This window comes from Haliaeetus leucocephalus, unplaced genomic scaffold (genome assembly GCF_000737465.1).
Source record: "Haliaeetus leucocephalus isolate CR32 unplaced genomic scaffold, Haliaeetus_leucocephalus-4.0 Scaffold229, whole genome shotgun sequence".
In the NCBI taxonomy this organism is placed as follows: domain Eukaryota; kingdom Metazoa; phylum Chordata; class Aves; order Accipitriformes; family Accipitridae; genus Haliaeetus; species Haliaeetus leucocephalus.
The window spans coordinates 3,716,932-3,740,162 of record NW_010972665.1 but is presented as its reverse complement, the minus strand read 5'-3'; the positions used below and the strand labels follow the sequence as shown (position 1 = coordinate 3,740,162).

General features: G+C 35.1%; 1 protein-coding gene across 1 annotated transcript in view; it reads right to left on the bottom strand.

Moving 5' to 3' along the window:
• LOC104831985 (chromosome unknown open reading frame, human C10orf11) overlaps nt 1-23,231 on the bottom strand; it is a 691,415-nt gene that overhangs the window by 276,712 nt on the left and 391,472 nt on the right. Inside the window, exons 6-7 of the mRNA XM_010567920.1 lie at nt 19,548-19,687; nt 9,137-9,263 (exon numbers count right to left, since the gene is read on the bottom strand). Coding sequence (XP_010566222.1) covers nt 9,137-9,263; nt 19,548-19,687 — 267 coding nt within the window. The remainder of the gene's footprint in view (nt 1-9,136; nt 9,264-19,547; nt 19,688-23,231) is intronic.

The following is a 23,231-nucleotide window of genomic DNA, read 5'->3' as shown; positions in this document are numbered from 1 at the left end:
TAGACTGCTATTTTGAGATACTTGCATTGTTTTCAAAGTGATTAGAAATATTAGCCAATACCAGGTGCATTCGTTTTACCTCCTCTTTTGTTCCTGTCCTCTCATTCCATCCATCTAATTTGACTATCGCAACACTAAAAAACAATCTAGCATTCATTTCACAATAAGACGCTATATGTTGTGCTTGCACCACGTTTTATATGAAGACATGATCCTTTATCCCCTGACATAATTTAGGTCTTCACACCTGAACTTGTAACCTGCAGATCTCTGTAGACTGTTCTTTTTGACCACAATGCCACTGATATCAAAAAGAAACACATAGAAGATAAAATCCGCTTCTGTAGAATCAGGGACTACAGCGTTATCACAGACATCATCAAAAATGTCATTGTGCAACCAAAAACCTTTTGCTAATGGCAAGCAAAACCAAAGAATATTAGGAGAATAACAATTTGCAGAGAATGACATGTCGAAGGTACTCTATTTCTTACTGGCTTATTTACTTCTTTGGTCTGGATATAGAAACTTCACTAACACAAAGTTGTCAACTACGTCATAAGAGAAAGTTTCTTGAAAGTTTTATATTAATGAAGTAGTACTTCAACGCAGAAAAGAAGAAAAAAGAATACAGGCATTCGAATCACAAACTCTGTTTACGTCATGGTCTTCCTGATAGCATGTTGTCCATTATTGCAAGATAATGCTACTGAGAAGGTCACAACAAATCATTTTTGTCTTCATTTGCAGTGGCCATTGTCTAACAGTTGGTGACCTTTTGATGGGTCAGTGGAACAGTGAAGCCAGGTCTTAACACAGCATACATACACACTGCAGAGCTTGCTGTGAAAACTATATGGCATCCAATCATCATCAAAACAAGCAATAAATATAAACTCAGCCATGACAGTTCTTTCCAACTTTTGAACCAGGTGCTTCACATTTACAAAATTACAAGTAGACCCTTTGGTAGTGGTAGTTTGCCACTGATTTTCTCTCTCTGAAATCTTGCTGTGACAAGCAGCTTTCAGAAAAAAAAAGAATATTTTGTAATTGGACCTTTGTTTCATGGCTAAGAATTAACATATATTCTAACCATCACAATTAAGACTACTTCTATGTAATGACTATGACTCATCAATGTGATTAAGACTACATGAGACAGTGCCTCAAAGTCCAGCGAGGGGGAAAAAAAAAAAAATCACCTATAGGAACAAAAGAATTGGCCCAGAGTTTTGCCAATGCCATATTAAATACAAATTTTTTTGGACAAAATGCAACATATGAACAACTCCTATACCTAGCAGTGGTGTCATCTGAAAATGAGATCCATTGCATTAGTTTTTCTGAAAAGAGGGACTACAAGAGAGTGCAGTGAACTCTGCTTGTACAGCAGCAGTGTTTTCTTTTCCAAAAGAAAAACTAACAAAACTTATAGGATAAAATTCTAGCCATACTGATCCATTGGGAATTTAAACCAGTCATTATTCTTGACCTACTGTCTGATATCACATTATTACATTCTGCTTAATGGCATTTTGTTAAGTAGACTGAATAGGCTGATCACAAGGCAAAAGCCAGACCATATGCTTGCAGCATCTAATATTTGAAGTTTCCATAGTTCTGAACCCACAAAAAGAAAATAAAAGAAAAAAGTACACAAAACAAAACAAACAAAAAACCCCAGCAGTAATAAACAAGTTGTCATGCTAGCTTCTTCAATTAAATGAATGTGTTAACGATATACAGTGCCTATGGCCATTCACCAGAGAACGTCCAAGTGCTTTACAAATATTAAATAAGTCTTACAAAGGGATCAATTTGCTCACTACTACTGAAAGACAGACACCTTTCAGGTGCAAAGTAGCAGCTGGTTAACTAGCACACTGCAACACTACATAATAGTTCAGGGCAGAAGGTGGAGAAGAATGCCTTAGTAAATTGAGACTGCAGAGGAATCCATGGAGGCAGAATGTAATTACCTGAATTGGAATCAGGCCAGGGCTCCAGGAGTAACACCCCTTCCTATCTGAAAAGTGCATTGGGATCATTAATGACTAAAATGACACTGGCTTCATCACAATCATATACTTTTTTTTTTTGGAAGGAATAATTTTAGGAAAGAGTCATCACCTTTGCATTCTGTATCTTCAATAGCAATTAGATACTGAAATGTAGCCTACATGATACATTCCCAAAGAACTAAATATATATCCGTTTTTCAAGAATTATCACCACAAGAACAAACAATGAAGAGTCTTTCCCCCTACCCTAACACACATATGACCCACACATATCTATTCTTCCTTCTTGACAGCTGGAATTACAGCAGGCTAAGCAGAGAGAATACATTCTGTTTAAACTCATTGCTTTTCTCTCATTTACTGACTGAGATTCTTTCTCTCTAATCACGTGACCTGTCATACGTGAAGACACAAAATACAGCAAAAAAACAATCAAGTCCCTTTAAATGTCTTAGCTTGCAGATTCAAGTACTGCATGCAAGCTTCTTACTTTCCAACTCTTTGTAGCTCAGTTTCCCATCTTTAACTTTACTATCATAACTGTCTTTGTTTCCTCTTTACTGACCCTTTTCTTCCCTCTGCTGCTTTTTCCCAAGCCTGCCTTTCAGTTTGCTTTAACGCAGCTGCCCTTGCAGGCACCTCGAAGGCAACTCTTTACTGACTGGCCTTAGCAGACTACTCTAGATCCTGTTACTAATTCCACCTTTTCCAAGAGCAAGAGCTTCCTCACATGGTGCACAAATTAACAGCCAGATCAAATTTATTTTTAGGTTTCTTCACTAGGACAACATACTATGTAGCAAGTGCAACACCGGTCTGCTATTGATCATATGCAAAGACAGTGGGATCTATTGCACAATAACTTCAACCAAAGAATGGAGTCTATGGCTCTCCTTCATATGCACATTTAATTTGATATATAATCAAAGGAAATGTAAAAGAAGCTGTGACATATTCAGCTAATTACTGAATTATTTCATCCTAAGACTACATATTAGGCAAGATCCAAACTACAGTAGCACTGCTTGTTGACCTGTATCCTCGTATACTGTGACTGTATATTCTCAGTTCCACATATCATTCTCCACAGTGTTTCACAGGTGTCTTCCATAGAACTTCATTAGCCATTAGATGAACTACCAGCTTTCTGCTTCTTAGTCTAATATATAAAATTTCAGTCACACCCTTAAGCCACTTATCACTTGCACAGCTACAATAATTAGCTTTCCCATTTCTGAAAATCTCATGTCACTAATTTACCTTACAAGCACCATGAGATGTGATAGATTTTATCTCTCAACATTGAATCAAGACATATCCATATTTTGGGAAGTAATTTTTTGTTGCTACAAAAATTGCGGACAGCTTTAGTGACCTTTTTAAAGTGTTCTGAACATAGTATTCTTGAATTTATGAATATCACAGCTCAAATTCCATTTCTGGATTAATTGTGCTTCATGGTGAGCTCATGCACACATACACATACCAAATAGACTGCTATTATTGCAATGTGACTATCAAGGGGACACACAGATATTCTCAGAAACAGAGGTAGAAAATACTATTTGATGTTTCAAGGATTGGATCATATCCAAGAGTTTATTCTGGTTGTCTTTGCAACTAATTGGATAATACAAACATACAAGAATCTAAACTTCCAAGTTAAATAAAAAAAATGAAAGTGTGGATCAGTATACCATATGAATCAGAAAACAGAATGAAAAACCTAAGCTCATCTCTCAGTTCTCCAGCACCTCGATCACTTCTTAATGTTGGTATTTCACCATGCTTTTCTTATTTCTTATTTTACATTAATCACCACACCTATTCCCCTGAAGGCCAAAAAAAAGCTTAGTTCAAGATGTCACACCCCAGTTTTAGAAAATAAGTAAAATCCACCAGTTTAGAGAAAAATATGCAAATGCTATTCACACACAATTATTTCATAAAATTTTTATATACGTATGTTTGCTTACATGTGTTTTGGATCATGGGATTTGTTTAAGATAATGGGGCTTTAAAAATTAAAATCTTTGAATGACTGAACTTAGCTCTATCAGCTTAGTTCTAGCAAGTGCCACTCTTGTATCTGGCACATCCTACTCAGCAATGTTTTCTCCTAAACCGCCAAAGTGTTCATACAGAACATAAATATAAATTCTGGCATTTTATTTTTTCAGTTATTCTTTATTCCTAATTTTGATGTGTCATTAGGGGATTATGAGGCAATCACGTTATGGACTCTTGCTTAAAATACTTAACTTTTCAAAGAGCAAAGTAGATACTTCAGTGTGCCAAAAAGCAGCATGACTGCTACAATGTCTTTGAAGTCAATACTATTTACTGAATCACAGTTTAGGTTGGAGTCTTAAATTTGTGACATTGTTCTGTTTTAGTATGTGAAACCTTGACATCTGGATGATAAGAAACCCTATTATGTAGAAGCTCTCTCAAAGAGGTATCTTGCAAGCTAGCAGTTCATTGCCACAATGATTCTTTACACTTTAAAAGCCCTTTGCCTTTTATGTACTTCAAATGCTGTAAGTTCATAAGCCAAGATCTCTACACAATGATGCTGGTAAAAGGAAAAAAAAAAAAAGTGAGCAATGCAGATGTTCTCCAAAGGTTTATCTGTCACCTTTTATTTCCTTTTTAAAACCAACTCCATTTTCCTAATTTAGGGAAGGGGTGGGGAAAGGCCCATGAGATGCATTAGCAAAAATACCCTGCCTAAATTCTTGGAAGCAGATAGAACACATCTATTTAAGAAAAATATGATTCCTGTTAAATAGTTAAGGACAAAAATTACTAAAATCACTCCCTATGCCTCATCTGATTTTAATAGAATTTGAAAAAGCATATATCAGCATTGGTCACTTCGATAATGAGCTTTTCCTATGAGCTTAAACACAAGAATACTGACTATGATCTGAAAGCAACACTGTAGATTTTAGCTCACATTATTTCTTAAGCTGTTCTGCCTAAATATTTACTCTTCCTATCATAATAATCTCCCTCTACCCTCCAAGTAACAGTGTGAGCAAGAATCACATACACTCATCACATGAAATACAAATATTAGACTTGCCTTTCTGCTTAAGCATCTCCATCTTAGTTCCTTAGAGAACAAATGCTATGTCAGGTTTTACAGTTATAAGTTGTGATGAAAACAATGCATCTGAGGGCAAAAAAAATTCAAAACACCTATACTGCCATCTTTTGTTGTACAGTTTCCTTTATACCCAGTGGAAAAGATGTTCTTGGTAAAGTTGAAAGAAAGCAGAATAACTCCACATAATATTAAGTCAGTTACTTGGAAGTATACCTATGGATACCTGCTGACAATTTGGTGCTATAAGCTGCAAGACTCTTGCATGTCACCAAATGCACACTGTTTGCTTTTGCCACTATAAATAAAACTGATAAAAACGTTAACTTCAAAAATGCAGTAAGTTAAAAAATAGTTGTTGGGCAGAAGGGTTGCAAAATACTGGGAAATATATGTATTTTCTAAAAGCATGTGCACTGACCCACTATTAAGCAATTAAATTTATCTTTAAAGAGACTTATGACAGTGTGTATCTATTCATAGCAACACATTTTAGACATAATGGATATATCCACATTTTATCATCTAGGTTAAATGATCATGAAAATAGACCATTAAAATAGGAAATTATTATGTGCTTTGATACATCATAATTTAATTTTGTTTGTTTATATCATATGCAATGTAAAAATGTGGAGTCTTAAAATGTATTCTCAAATCACATTCTGTTTTGCATCTCTAAGTTTTAAAGATGAAACAGTTGGAAACACAATTCATATACCTATAAACCAAAAGAGGGTACAGTTTTAAATAATCATGTCAAGAAATGACAACTGTACTCTTTGTAGAAGCAGCGATGAATAATTACAAAGCTGGGACATAATTAAGTAATTTTGACTGTCGTATTCTTGAGCTGTCTTTCTGATGTGAAGTGCTGTCATGCCCAGAAACACACTTCACACTGGACAGGCATCTTCCACTTTGATCTACACTTATGCTGGTGAAATGAGGTCATGGTCTGGTCATTAAACAAGGCTTTCTCATCTAGCTCAATGCCTCTTATCCAGCCAGGCTTACCCAATCTGTATTAAAATCAGGCATGATACAATGTTCAATATTTTGACAAAAGAAAACATAAACATCACAGAATAATGAAGTTTAGCTCACTTACATAGCGAGATGGAATACTGCATTGTAACATTAAACTGTTTTCTAATAAATGACTGCATCTTTCCATAAGACAGTCATATCACAAACCGATGCATTTTAAACAAAGGATGAAATGAAGCAAAGCACAAGAAAGTGCAGTGTTCTGTTAAAAAAAAAAAAAAGAAAGAAAAAATAGGGAAAAATGAAAGTAAAAAAATTTATATAAAATAAAATATTTATGACTTAGTCATGACTGGTGATTGCTAGATACTTTTGCATTCGAGTAAACACAAGCTAGTCAGATGGAAACTTCTTGCTTTTATTCTCATTTTGTGTATTTTTCTTGGTGGGGTATTTTGCTCTCCCAAGTATTTCATGTCAAGACTAAAATGAAAACAACTCCCCACATCACAACCTCTTTAGATCATCAGCCTGCCTTTTATGCTGAATAAGCCATGCCATCTCCTGCTTATCATAATGGGGAAAAAAAACCCACCTAAATTAGGATTTTGGGGTTTTTTTTCTGAAAAATCAAGTCTGATAGGCTCACTGTTGTTAATACATCTGGCAGAACAACATTTCCATGTGGCAAGCACCAACATAAATACTAATCACTCCAGCTCCATTCCTGCAAGTATAGGCTGACACACTAGCTACTACCTTATAGGGGGAAGGAAAAAAACATTCTTAGGAAGTTAACTATCAGCAGGGTCTTATATCACTAGGTCAACTTAAGTTTTTCTAACAACCAATAGTGGATGTGCTGCAGTCTTCCTCTTAGTTTGGATCAAGGTGTATTCTCCTCTAACTAGTTTCAGAAAGCTTAGAATATATTACCACTATCTGTCTGTTAAATTTGGCTGAAGCTGGTCAAAAATCTCAACAACTATATGGGAGGCTCTGATGAACAGAGAGCACAAGATTCAGGAAACCTGAAGGCTGAAGAATAAAAATCCATTATGTATTCAATATATAACATATGATAGAATTTGAAAGTACAGTTATTCTGCACATCATCTTTGTGATATATAGAGGAATGCTGCTTGTTATGGTCTTTGAGTATAACTGTAAATAGCTATATACATAAAAATCTGCATCTGAAAACATATATGCAGAGAGGACTCCATGAGTGTTCTCAGGCGTAAAAAGAGTTTGCATGCATGCACGCATACTGTAAGTATGAATAACCTAGGAAACAAGCACAAATTCAAAACAATTTTAAGAGGTTTATAATAACTGTCCTGCATCCAATTTAATATTTATTTTAAATTAGTCACTTGTGTAATATGTATATAATATTGTATGATGAGGGTAATTTTGTAGCACCTTAAGAAGCATTAATTCATGCCTTGAAAAGCATTTACAATGATTTTACCATCAGCAATTTGTACCAAACAATTTATAAAGCAGAAAAAAAACCCCCACCACTTTAGTATGGCAATAACAAGAGTAAATTTGAGCCTTCTGCAAATTTGCTGAAATAAATGTATGTTTTATCATAAGACTTAGTGGGTAAATAACTCAAAACTATACAAAAGGTTGAATTACAGATATGAAAGATAAAGATGTTATCCCTACATTTTTAAGTAATTTACCCTTAGCAATTGACTTAAAAAGAGGTTTCATCCAGAAAAGGAATTTCAAATTTAAGGAAGAGACACTGTTTTTCTTCTCTTACACAATTAAGTTGGTTAAAATTCAAAGAGCAGACTCTCAAATGAAAAATCTAATTGCTAATAAAATTCAAAAAACACTTCACCAGATCCAAAATCTGATTAGATAAGAAGAATTATAAAAGAAGACAAGATACATATGCTATATCTAACACATTTCAGCTGTTGCATTTGGCCAGATTCAGCAAAGATGGTTTGCTGTGAATAAGACATCCACAACAGCTTAGAAATAAATAATTTCATTTATTACATATATGAAGCTGAAAACAATAAGACAATATATCAAAGCTATGCGTGTATTAGAACTGTTAACATTTTAGTAGTTATAAATGAATCAGTCTGAATTAATTTGTTATGCACTGCAATTGTACTTGTGATAATGCATTTATCTAGCAACACTGTTATGCTACCAAACAGTGCATTTCCATAGCTGCTATCTTATTATTCAGCATCATTGGAAATCTGCAATAAATTATTGATGGCATATTTTAGAGAACAAAACAGTTAACAGAAAGCAAGTAGACTGAAAACTTGACTGGAGTTTTAAGAAAGATCTGCAGCTCTAAAACACTCCGCAGCTCGGATTGCTGCTATCGTGTATTGATCAACAATGGAAAAAGAAGGTAAAGTAGAGAATTCATATTCATATTTCATTTGCATCAGCAGTATACAGTATGCCCAGAGTTGATGCAAGGGGTATCAAAAGCTCAGATTACTGAAACTGTCTCTCTGATGTTGTCAATGCTTATTAGCAGGACACCACATTAAGTAACATCATACAAAATTAGAATCACCTGGTCCACTAAAAGCCAATAAACACCACAGGTGTGAGTTCTGTGATAGACATTTGTGTTTAACACACAAGGCAGGGGACAACTTGTCAGAAAAACTGCATTCTTTCACAAAAGCATATCACACAGTTATTACATATCTTTAGACAGGGTAAAAATATTCTTTTAAGTTCAGTGACACATATTAGTTACTTTATTGAAACAGAGGTTGGAAACCAGAAATTTGATAACATAACCACAGTCTATTATCCAGATGTAACAGTAAAGTTTGATATTAAAACACATAAAAATTACTAAGGCTTTTGTCCCTCACCTTCCACATTTATCAGTCCTTTCATTTGAAAGGTTTTGTCTGTTACTTTAGTGAAAAACGCAGCTAAGCTTTTAGAGTTATTTTAAAACAGTGATAATGATTCACATTGTTGTTACTTCTTCCATTTACTCTCCTACCTTAGCAGCCTTGGGCTTAACCACTTTCATGAAGGCACCTCTTACCAAGGCTTCCTCTCTCTCCCTCCTGGTTACTTTCCGAGTATCGAGAAATTTCAGGTTTGTCAATTTGTGCAGGACAAAATACCTGACAGATAGCAAAATGCACACAGTTAAAATCCAGTCATAAACAAAGACATACAGACTAAATGACTAAAAAAATAACAGTAGCAATAGACAGCAACAGCCTTTTTTCCTCTCTCCGTTCACCTTTTTCCTGCAACATAGCTTATATAAAAAGTTATAATACTTACTTTGCTCTCTCAAATGAAGCTTGTTGTAATCTGCCCATAACAGTTTAATACTGGGTGGATCAAACAGATAAGAAAATTATCACCATGGGCATGTATGTTCTCTATAGGTATTAGTAAGGTATAAGGTATACCCAGAAATAGAATAAACCAGAAATTGTTTTGAATTGCCACTTTGGAAAAAGGACTTTTGAGTGATTCCAAAGATTCCATCCTACATTGCAGGGGAAAACCAATCTGAGACATGGAAAACTGCCAGCTATCTTCTCTGAAAGAATTTTCAGTAAACACTTACTTGCCAACACTTCTTCAGATTTTTATTATATTTTCCTAAAAACATGATGATCAGCAACATTAGAGACACGTGAACAGCAAATCAGGGAGGAGTGTAATTTGTCTTCTACCATACATCCTAAAACACCACTCTTTGTCTTGAAAGGAGTGTACATCAGTGTTCAAAACTCTTAATGTTAAAAAAAAGAATTTGTCAAGAGAAAGCATGGAGAGTTATTCCTGGTCTCTGCTTTCCAGGACTACATTTTGACACAGGCATCATTTGGAAGGAGAATACCAATTTGGTCCTGCCAGAGAGACAAGGTGTCCTTATGGCATATGGATCCCAGCTCAGGATTAAATGCAGAAACACAGGGAGAGATTATTTTAAAGAAAAATATTTTAAGAATTCAAAGTTCTTGTTAGGATCCATCAGCACTATATTCTATCTATCTTTTTTACCCAAAGTACAGCAGATTTTTAGCCTCAGAAAATATCATTGGCTCCTTGCTTGCAGAGGGAGAGAACATGGCAGATCAGAAACAAAGTAAGGCACAGAACCATGGCAAATTAAAATATCTAACCAACTCAAGTACATGTTATTTACATTTAGTCAACCAAATGCGAAGCAGACATCGCAAAGTGAGGGAAGTGCCAGACTTTTCCTGGCAGGGGGTAGAAAGGTGATTGATAATGCTCCCCATGCCTAGCTGCTTTGCATAAAACTCCAGTCAGTCAGAGAGCCTCCTAATCATACCAATCCCTTCCGGCACTGGGAGGAAAAAAATCAAAGTAGTAGAAAACTCTGCCTAACATAACATTTTGAAAAAGAACACACAAGGCATGTTCTAAAAGGTAAGAGTTATCTTATAATACTCTTCTAAAGACCAGATAAACATGTGAAAAAACTGTAAGACTCCCCTTCTACAATCAAGCAAAATTTAATGCTGCAAATAAACCTTTCCATCAAGTATGCCTTTCCTCTGAGGCAACAGCTTCGTAAATTGTTAACAAGTGAACTGAAAATGCTCAGTACTGAAATCAGACAATTTAAATGTGAATCCTCAGTCTTTGACTTTCAATGATATTAGAAGAAGAGTCACTTTACAAAACATATCCTAAGACCATTTATTAAACAACAGCTACAGATCTACAAGACTGACACATTCTCAGACTCCTCCCAGCTTTCCTGGCTGCCCTTCCAGTCCTCCCTGGCGTTTTGCTGGCCCTTATCTTTCAGTGGAGGAGAAGCTATCCATCTTGCATTACTGGCAGAAAAGCTCTGATGACAACAGATTCTTTCAAATGAAGACATGTACAGAAGGAAACAATATGTCAAGAGTGAAGAAGAGTGAAGCTAAAAACAAGTAAGGACACCCACTAAGTGTAGGGTGAGAAAAGATGAATATTCAGGTGAAGAAAACATCGGTATTAGAAAATCAGCAAATGTTTAATGATGGAATGAAATATGCCATTGAAAAGCAGGCTGCAACAAAAATGACAACAGACTAAGACAGCACTGTCATCTATGCTGACTTTGGATCACAGCCCTAATGTCAGTCTCTCAATCATTTCCAAAGAGCTTAAAATTATAATAGCATTCCTTGATACAAATGTATTTTTGCATTTTTAAGCCATCCTGACTCCACTTCAAAAAACAGAATTAGCACCAGTACTTGCGAAATCCAAAAACAAAACCAAAAAACCCTACCCATGTAAACTAAACACAAGCAAACTATACCACAAGTCACAGGTTTGGGGTTTTGTTTTTTTTTTTTAAACTTGCACAGCAAATATTAAAAAAGTAAGCCATAAAGGTTATCCCACCAGTAGAACAAAGGTATATCAGTGATTAATTCTTTTAAAAGGTGATTCAAAATACCATCACATTTATTCATATTCCTTTTACTAAGCATGGGATAAAAAGAATCTACATTATATGAAAATAATATGACAATTTTTTATTAAATGGCTGAAGAAAATCATCAGGCTTCCTGGGTATATTTTAGCTAGAAATATGAAGATGCAGCTTCAATCTAAATGTAACACAAGTTTGCCATAAAAAATACAGGAAAGGATTACCAAAGCCCTGGAATGAACACTTTACAATATCAATTCAACCCTTGTAAATTTAATCCAGGGTTATTTGTTGCACAAAATCTCTTTACTGTGATGTATGACTTAGTTACTAAGGTTATCACAGCAGTATCCTAAAGTTGCATAGTACATAAAACATTTCAGTTAACAATGCAGGGAGGTTAACTCCCACAGATAACCTACTATCAGAGCGTTAGACCAGATGACATGCCTCTGTCAGCTTTCAGGAGCTATTGATGGTTCAATCAGTTTGTTTTGAAGGTAAAGTACAACAAAAGGGCACTAAACTTATTCAAACTGTCAACAGGGACTATCTGGAATGTTGCTTGCAGGTAAGTAATTTTGGGTGTTTTAAGACTATTATCAAACACCAATGGCTGCACAAAAAGACAGCTACTAATAACACAGAATGCAGCCATCATAAAATACCTTATGGCAGGTACTAGGATCCATAAATTGCATGACACATTGCACCTGTTTTAGATTTGTAAAATCACCAGTTAAGAGAACACTGTTTAATGAAGAAAGATCCATCTAAATTTTACATTATACGTTTAGCAAGGTTTATTTTAGGTTAGAGGTTGGGGGGCAGGGTCTCCCTGCCTCCCCCATTTATTTTTTTAATCATTCTGAAACTTAGCACTGCTCCATGTGCTCTGAGACTGCTGTTACTGGGTTTTAACATCTTTGCAGTGGTGTGAAAAAAGGTTATTATCTTCAGTGATGAAGATAAAGGTGAGCTCCAGAGAGAGAAAAAAAAACGAGAGACACCAGGAAGGTGCTTAGAGATCCACTTATCACTGCCTGTAAACTGATCTTCTAATTCATGATGGATTAAGGAAATGAACTATGTATGTAAAGCTGCATCTTCTTTTGTCCAGAGTCATCTCTCCTGCCTTGACTCACTGCCAAGAGTCCCATGAAAATAAGCTAATAACAGATATCCACCACACACAAACAGGAACACTCAGAGATGGAAAAAGACCAGAGAATATCACATTTCATGTTATTTCAGTCTTAGTTAAGTGAAAATGACAATGAAGATTAACAATTCATTTACCAATTTTGTAAGTGTTGCATGTGATTAGTATTATTTTAGCAGTTTTTACACAGACCTGTCAAGATATTGGAAAAGAAGGACAGGCTTGAGGGGGCATTTGCAAAGGAATGCGGTGAGTTCAGGATTCAGCTGCTATTGACGTTGGCAAAAGCTCAATGGGGTAAAGTTTTCCTTTGAATAAACACGTTGGAGTTCACAAAGGGACAGAACAAAGACAGCTTTGAGATCAGCTATTGCTATTTATTAAACAACACATGACTCTAGTTTTTATATAAAGAAATACTGTCTCTGATACTGACTCACTCTACAGCCTCTAACAAATAACAGACTTGTCTTAACTCTGCCTTACAAACATGGAATCTAAGATCTATCAGTTACCTTGCAGGTATATTCTGTGTATGTTTCTAGTTCTCTACTGTGCAAGAGTCATTACTTAAAAAATAGTCCTTGGGTTATTCCCTCACCCCCCAAAAGATCAGTGACGGTTCACACAATCTTACAAGAAAGTTTCACAGGTGAAGCAAAAGAGTTCAAAGAGAATGTGTAAATGTTCCTTAAAGGATCAAATGGAAGAAAGGGAGAAATCTATTTTAAACATATGCAAGAAATTTGTCAGTCCTGATTCAAAACACACAGGTGTAAATAACTTTATGTCAAGTCCTTATTTTTGTTAAATAGCTACTGGGTAATTTCATTCTGATCTATTTTTTCAGTAGCCATTTAGGTTCAGGCATAAAAATTCCTTCACCTTTAATGAGTTTCGGTACGCTTCTCCTTACTATTATTGAACAGTTCTAGGAAAGTTTTATTCTAGAGCTGTGCACACCATAACAAAACAAACAAAAAACAACAAAGAAACAAAAACCACAACCACCAAAAACAAACAAAAAAAATAATCACATAATATCATAGCATCTAAGGGCCTTGATTCATTTATTACCTCCCTTGGAAAAGCAGACAAGTTGTAGAACATGGTTGGCCTCCTGATACTGAAAGATAATGGCATCATCCATGAGCCACACTATAAGAAAATCTTAAAAGCGGCAATAAATTACTTTGGGAAATAATGTTTGGTTAGGTTTTTTTCTCCCTCCACTACAAGAAAAGTATAGTAAATTTGTATATGTTAGAGTTTCAAAGAAAATAAACTCTTCCACTGGACCTTTACTGAAAGACTATGGTGAGAACTAGATTCTGTATGGTCCTTTATTTTGTACTTTTACGAACAAAAACTGGAATATAAAACTGTACTATATGCATCAATATTTAAGTTTAAAACTCAAAATTAAACTGGCACTGAAAAACTGAGAAATATTTGCCCAGAAGAATGCAGAAATGTTTAGCTCTACCTGTATCATAACTGCAACATGCTCTCTGTTTCAGAAAGTGTTTACTTTCATTTTTCTATTTTCTGTGCTATTGTATTTCCTTTATTTGACAATCATAGAACATAAAAATAATATACCTATTTCAAACTTTGAAGGGCTGATTATGCTCTCAGTCACATTATTGTAAACTAGAAATAATAAATAACCTGAAGTTGGCAAAGTTACATCAGCATTCAAATGGGGAGAGATAAAAACAAAAATCAGAAGGATCGAGCAAACATGTTTATGACACTGAACTAGACTGTCTCCTGTGATTGTTTCTTCTGCACCACCAAAAAGTTTAACCCCCTACCCCCAGCCTTATCCCACCAAACAGCATATAGCTGGCTGCAGAATTTCCATCTGCAAAAAAACTTCCTCAATACAGAGTTAAGGAAGCCAGGTCATAAACTTAAACCAACATCTTCCAGAACACAGGGCATGACGTTGGCATGAGGTATATTAGAGGATCACATAGCCTCTGTGCAACCTTGGCACTGCTTGGTGATGACCATGTAATTCTGAGGGGCTCTCAAGTCACTCAGAAATCCAGACCATCTCCTAACACTTTAACATCCTCTGCTCTACGTCAGTGTCTCAAACAGCTCTATGAATTAGAAAAATATCTCTCTATCCATATAATGATAATTATAGTTATGTCTTGACTTACCGTGTTAGTATGGACAAATTGGGTGTTATGGACTTAAATTTATTTGGCTGAACAAAAACATTATAATAGCCCTTGCTTATAAACCCTTACAGTAACTAACCACAGATGGAAGTTGTGTGGCTATTTGACGTCTATCAAATACAGGTTTTTTTCTTCCAGGTACTGTAGAAATGACAATGCCTCATGCAAACAGTGAAGTAGTACAGATTCATAGATTGTACAGTTGTAAGGGAATACCCTAATCATCTCATTAAATACATAAAAAATAGATACAGAAGTACCACAGGCTTCAATCCCTCCTGCTAAAAGAGACCCTCCACAGTAAGTTCACTGATATTGACCAAGTATATTAGCATTATTTTCATTACTGAGTGAGGACTTCTAGTCTTCTATTGCCTCTTGTATACATATTTATGTATTTATATTATTATCCAAATTCAATAACAAGACTATTTAAAACAGATGAGAAGGTTCCATCTCAAGTAGAAAACCAAACCACTAAAACAAAACAAAACCGCAATAAAACAGAACAAAACTGCAAGGAAACTGAAAATGCTGTACGAGGACCTAGCACTCCACAGAATCAAACCTGTGGGATGGGAATTGCTGATTTAGCTTGAAAAGTTAATGCATACAAAATGCATGCACTTCCTTTCTTGCTGTTATATCTTAAGAGGACTTCATAAGGTTATCACCATTTGCTCCCCCTGCCAAAGATAGCATATCTAGTATATGTACTTTTAAGCTAATTTAAAATAAACTCAGGCATTTGTTTCCACTTGCCCTTGTTTCCATGTCAACAGCACTTAATGAATGCATCATTCCAGGAAATGTCAATAAGGAGCAAAGAAGAATGAACAAGCACTGAAAACTTCACACATGGCATACATCCTTCACAATCATATCGCTTTAATGAAAATAGGTGAGGTCACCTGCAGCATTCGCAAATGCTTTGTAATACATTCTGACCCAGATGATTTTTCACAGTTCAGTAACACCACATTTGAAGTTTTCACTGCAAACAATACACCCACAAAACTGACCAAGCGCAGGTACAAGAGAAGCAACCAGCAATTATTGTGTTGACTTCTGTTACTTTGATCTCCAGGTCATGACCTTTGCTTTCACACAATCTTCAAAGTAGAGATTGTAGAATAGGTTATTTTAGAGGAAGCACTGTTTTGCAAGCTGTTTTTCAGTGTTTCTTGCTTTCTGTTTGAGCCAAAAGCTTTTAAAACTTTCCTATCACCATTATATTTTAGATATTCTGTTTTCCCTTGCCCTCACACCCAAGATATCCCTTTGCAAAATATCACTTCCCAAATATGGAAATATTAAAAAAAAAAAAGATAAAAAGTAAGAATTTATAGCACTTCCCCCCCTCCCCCCCCCGAAAGAATGTAAAGCCATTTTACAAATTATGGAAAAAACATGAGTTTTTTAAATGAACAAAACAAGTTTGCTTATAAAAATACCACAGAAGGGAAGTTTCCATTTGCTTTTCCTAAGTAAAAATTACAATAACAAACATAAAAGTGTTTTCATCAATTTGTTCTCCTACACATTTGAAAGGTAAGGAGGAATAACAGGGATGGGGGGAAAAAAATAGGTTTTCATTTTTCTTTTTCTAAAAAAATATCCCGCTCAAATGTTACTATGTTTCTTAGGGGAAAGAAAAAGAAAAAAAAAAATTTTTTTGAGAAAAAGTCATAACAGTGGTTTTGGTATAAAACCTATTTTTAATGAAAAACTAGGGAAAAGCTTTAGTATTGAAATTGATAGAAATAGCATACCAACGGATTACCTGAAGAACCAGAATGTAGCTTCTTGACAAAAAGCATAGCTTTATACATTTTCCAAGTATTTCTGATAAAATCTAATTATTTTTAAAAGACGTAATATTACTTTTTATCTCCGTTACTAATATCACAGTAAATCAGGGGACCTTGAGTTTTTAAAATTTTGATTTTCCATATATTTTTAAGGTTGAGATTTTAGGGGTTTTACAGATCTTTTCAGTTTCTTGGAATGAAAAGACTAAGTAAAGCTTTGATTTCTAGCACCTTCTCTTTCTGGTTGAGGAACTAAACAGCCTGAACTCTAATTGAACTCAGTAGGAATGAAATTAAAGGTCAGTGAAAAATGAAGCTGTGGTTCCAATGGTCACTGCAAAAATTTACAAAAAGTTCCTATTCAGAACAAAACAAAACCAGTTAAAGTTTATGGCAAAGCAAAATGTTCACATAATTCAGGTTCACTGAAATGCAATCTTTTGATGCTTTCTGTATGACAAATTTTCTGAAAAAAATTAAAATCTTATGAAAAAAAGTTACTTCAAACCATTAAAAAATGCTGCAACTGGCCATTGCAAATGTTTGCTTTTGAGATTTGAAGCGATACATTTGATAAAATACAAATACTTTCTCACTCAGGATAGCTTGCTGCTGTTGAATTTGTGAGATAAACCTGTATGTTTGGGGGAAGGAAGAAAAAAGTTGTGTCCAAAATGCTTCAGAACATGTATTCAAAACTCTGAATTAGCTATTCAGAATAAAATTAGCATAGTACTTTTAATCAGTTCCACCATGTACTTGAATATATTCCCCTAAAGATAAATAAATAAATAGATAGACAGACAGATGTTTTTGGTTTTTTGAGTCTAAACTTGTCTGGCAAACACATTTCATGTAATGTAACAAATAATTACAGAAAGGTATCAGGAAGCTTTCATTATAGTAGCAGAACCATAAATCATTCAACTAATTAGAAGCCCATCCTTCTTTCTTAAGAGAGCTTTAAGTAACCTAGTTTATATGGAAAAAATACCCAGGTTTTTGAAAAATTGAGGGGAAAGAAAATGGAAGCAATGTTGCAGTTTCCAGCAGATGCATAAATACAATCACTTCACACTTTGACACAGTGGTTTGCCACGATGTGACCTAAAACTACCTTGACCTCCCTGAAATCAACATTTTTGCATTTAAAAGAAACAACAGACATGCTTGTTTTGATGTATGGCTGTATGACATATTATAAATATTACATCACATAACCACAGAGGATGTCAATCAATAAAGAATTTTTTCAGACAGCACTAAATGAACCATGGGTTCTTGCCTCTGAATGGCTCCTTTAAAGTACTGCTTTTGCTTAAATGATTAATAGGAGACATATTGTCAGAAAACATACTTAAAGTGAAAAACAGTAAACTGTAGAAATATCATTCATTTTTTAAGCAATTCTCTAGTGCAAATGCCACATAAATTTACATAGAGACAGCACTATTAGACTCTCATAAGCTGGATAGTAGGCATACCTTCCACTTAAGTGTGAAAGCAATGGGAAAATATTTTATTAAATCGAGGTTACTCGACTTGGAGAAAACCAAAATGCTAGAGCTAAGATGGATTCAAAAGTTGAATCGTTAGAAGGTGAAAGTCTTTAGGCTAGTGATAACCTAGAAATCCTTCTGAAAAATTTGGAACAAAGAAAAAAAAAGTGTATGCACACTTGGGACAGCTGTGCTGCTGTTTCAACCTACAGCATTGATGAGCAATAAACTAGGACATCGAATTCGTGCCACTTCCCAATAAACCTTCTTTTAGTCTCTGCCACTTTGTATTGTTTTGTCCTAACTCCTACAGCAGAGTTCGGATTACATGAAGATAAAAATCAGAGTTTTATTATATAACTCTGAATACTGCAGGTGGTCTGCTAATAAAAAGTAAGCTCAGGCTCTGCAGGGTCGGCAGCATGGTGACCAGTGCTGCTTGGCTCTGACCTGCCTCAGCCAGCCATCTTCAGATGATGTGAAAAACGCCACCAAACACAGTCTGAAATCTTGTATCAGAGCTGAGCAAGGAGAAAGAAATCCAACGACTTTTTTTTTTATTTTTTAAATAATCAGTGTCTCACTTGCCTAAAGGTTATAACTATGAAACTTATGTCACTTCAGCAGACATTCCGTACGTTTTGGATCTATACTCACAGTCATCATCAGTCACAAGTATTTTTATTTTTTAAAAAATAATCTTTGCAATTTTTAGCAACATTTTAGTTGGATCAGTTGGACATACAGTATTTTATCAGGCTTCCATATTAATTTCCAGATGAGCTTGTGTGTAATCTAGTTCATTAAAATTATTTGAATCTAAACACTAACTGCTCTGAGTAAAGCAGCACAATATAGGAGTACTTTCTTCTGTGTTCTTTAATAGTGCCTTGATAACTATAGTAGAAAAAACTCATCACCTTAATCGAATGTTAGCAGAAGACAATGCAACTGGCTACCTAAGCGTAGCGATTTTTTTTTTATTGACTGTCACCCTTAGCGTATGTAAATGTTGCCTTATGTTGGCCTTAAAGAAGGAAAGGCTGTAAGTAGGTACATATAAGCACCCACATTCACGAAAGCCTCTGCACACCTGCTCAACTCAAACATGTGCTGTACAGTACTAAAATATTTCTTGATATATGGTTCCCGCTGAAATGGGGTTACTCAAATTCCCAGGTGTTTCATGGCAGAATATGCCACAGTGCTTTAAGAATAGAGTAGTTGTTTGTTTGAGATTCTGAGTTGATTTTAGTTCGATATTTTTCTGGTAATAAAACAAAACTGACATGCCTTATCATATCTACAAGTGAAAACACTAACCTGTACCTCTGGTAGTCATCTTCATCTTTTTCTTTGCAGACCAGTTCATTTGGGCAGGCCATGTTTCCAAGCAAACTGAGATACTGTAGTGAGGGCACTACTTCAGCCAAATGGTCCAAAAGGCTTTCTAATTCTGTTATGTGTCAAAGGTTGTGGGTTAAGGATTCAATGACACTAATGAAAAAAGCATTTAGAGTTGCATCACTGCTGATTTAAACATACATTTCAATAACTGACAATCAAATTTAGTATGGCATTTGGGAAAATGTCACATTAATTGTTCCAAGGGCAAACAGGGATAAACTTCAGTCAGTTTTTTGGCATGGAATGAAAGAATTTGGCTATTTTGTCATTCTTTTCTCCTCCTTTCTTTCCTAGGTGGTTCACTACAAAACATTAAAACTTTGACAAAATGATGGATGCTGTGTGGTAAAATGGCTAGCAATTGCTGGAGCCATGAAACTTTTCCAGCATGGAAACAAACAGTTAGTTTCACAGCACATTCATCACTAATATATTCAGTCCACTGGAAAATGAGTTTTTAAAAAAAAAAAAGAAGAAAAAAGTCAAACTACAACAAACCATGTTCACTCCCAGCATATAAATGCTTTGAGTGCCACAGCAACACACTCATAATTACTCAATTAGTACATGTGAATTAATGCTTCACTAAATGCAACTTAAAGACTTCAGTGTTTCAAGTATTTTATATATGAAGCTTTAAAGTCTTGTAAAGCATAAAATTTTTAATTAAAATAGCCTTACATTTTAGTGTTCATGAGGCTTTTTAACTATATTCCTCAGAACAAAAATAATCATGATACACCTTCAATATTGTAAACTATATTAAAACAAACAAGTAAACAAAGGTTAAACTGTCTTTTAACCACTGCAATATTGGAAATCACAGCTTAGATTTAAGCATAACAACAATATTCAACCGTTTGCACCCTGTTGACTGATCAAATAAAGCAAATCATTTTGTTAAAATACAGTGTGACAGTCTGTAAGACACAAACTATACATTCTTATTTACTTCAACTTACATGCAGAGAAAAAAGCATGATTCTCAAAAAAGATGCCACGCATATGCATGCAAAAAGTTTTCAATGTTTAAAAATTGACTGACTTAGACAATAGAAATAATTATTCAAAACCATTAAAGGGCATTTCATTGCTCTGTTTTTATCCACTCCTGCTGTTAGAGACCACAACTATTATTTTAAATCCTCAGTTCACTTGTGTTGCTATTATTTATACTTGATTTATGTGTTTCTGTTATCTTTGTTATTTTTAGCTGATGGAATTTACTTTATTTCTTCACCTCAATATCTTAAGGGCAACAGAAGCAATACAGAATGGAAAGAGCAGCTTCATCGTTAAAAATGTGGTCTTCCTTTTGTAAGCCTGAAATTTTGTTTTATTTCCAAACACACATGAAGATCATGCTGAAAATTACTAATTTTAATATATTAAAATCAATGTATCTGCACTCATAGTTCACATTCTGTCCCCTAAGGTCTGAGGAATCACACTCAAATATTTTGCATGAGTGAGAAAAAGGAGGGTTTGAAGTTAGTTCTATGAATTAATTTAAAAGGTAAAAAGGCTAACTTTTGATTTGGCAAAGCCACATTATGGAATGCTATATGCCAGTAAGTAATCAGCCAAACCCTAAGGAAAATTCTTTTTGTAGCACCATATAATATAAATCATCTTTGTTAGCCAGGATGAATTCCCAACCAAAATTTGGTGCTAATTCTCATTTTCTCATATCTGGACCTCAAGCTCATACATAAACTTTTTCATGGCTCTTTCAGGAAGTATGTGACTGTGACGGGAAGGTCACAAACTTTTTCCACACATGTTCAAGTGAAAGGCTTTTAAAAGATTTCCTAAGGCTTTTAGAGAAGTGCTTGAATCTGGCACCCTCCCTCAGCCAGGAGAAACACTTAATTTCTTGCAGGACTGCTTAAGTTGCAAAAAGGTTCCCTGAGAGAAATAGCTTATTATTACAAAAGACAGTTATTTCCATAACAGCTGTCACACACAGGGAGTTAGCTATTGCAAGGCTTAGATTGTATCTGGCCATTTCCTATCGAAAGGAGAAAAAACCCAAACCAACCAACCAACCAAAAAAACCAAACCAAAACCCAACCTTTTTGCTTCTTCTATGGAGTAAACATGCAGAATTATTGCTTGTCAATTCAGTAGAGCTTTTTCTGGGGTAGAAGCTTTTCTCCCCAACAATTTGCTGAATGTGGAGTATGACATATTCTAACTCCTATCTGACCATGCAGACTTAGGGGTAAATATAAAAATGTATTTAGATATGTAATGATGAAAAGCAGTGTCAGCTTAGATTTGCAAGAAGTGTAAGACTATGCATCAAAGTCCTATGGAAAGTAAAAGGGAGAGACACCAAATTCACTGAGTTTTGGGTAAATAACAGCAGTTGATAATCTGCATCTCAAAAATCTAAATCTCCCCAAATTTGGAAATTAGTGTCTAGATTCTAATATCTCACATCTAAACCCTGAGCACTGATTTTAGATGCAGAAACACCCTCCCTTAAAAATTATCTCGGGCAAGGATAACTGGGAATGACACACAGACCTCTTACTGCACAGTTCTGTGTGAGACTCCCCTGACCTTTTCTCTGTTATCATTTACTCATCTCCCTCTACTGAAATAGATGTTTAGCATCCTAGCATTATTTCAATATCAGCTGCAACAGAAACATGTGCACAGGACAAACCCCAAGAATTGGACATAATCACTTCAAAAGTAGAAGGTCACTAATTCAAAGAAAAGTTGAAGCTTTGCAGGCTTAGACAGTCCCAAAATAACAGGACACCAGTGACACTTGAGAACAAACCAACCTGTGGCTTATGATAGTCAAATCTTTTGTGCCAGAATCAGCAGTTATATCATAAATAAAATAATTAAAATTTCTGCTCTTTGGGACTTTAACTATCTTTTCTCATCCCTCTTAAAAACAAAACAAAATGCAAGGTACAGATTATTTTCCCAAGCAGCCCCATCCACCTGCCATCACAGTGATTCTTACAAAGCATGTAGGAAAACGTAAATGATATCCTGTTCAAATTCTAATGATTAAGTGTTTCTCAGAGATGAGTCGTAAGTCATGGTGCACTTCTAGCGTACTGTTTAGTTAATTAGCATGTCATATACTTATTTTAATCACAATACTGGAACTATACGATGCCACCAAAAGTGTAAAGTCTTTCTAAAACAATGCTAGGAAAACACAGAGGGAGAAAATCAAAAGTAAGTCTGAAATTTTATTGCCAGCTTCCTTTTTATTGTTTATTGTTGCAGCCTAAGGAGTGCCATACTGGTGCAATCAGAGCCAAAGAGCTGCAAAGTCCTGCTGTGCCATTTCTAAGACCAATTTCAGCTCCATTCTTTCCAAAAAGCAAAGCCACAATTAAATCCATGGACAGTACTAGTGAAAAATTATTTGTTTATTTAAAGCAGTGTGACAACAGCCCTGAACTGATCTTTCTGAAGACAGTGTCACTGGTCACCAGGTGAATGTGTAACAGTGATGCAAATACTTACACTATAGTCTGTTGTTTGAAAACTGGTTTAAAGTGTCACTGTTATGACAATTAAAGTGCCTTAGTGTAGCAATCCATCTCCTAATTCAACAATGTCATC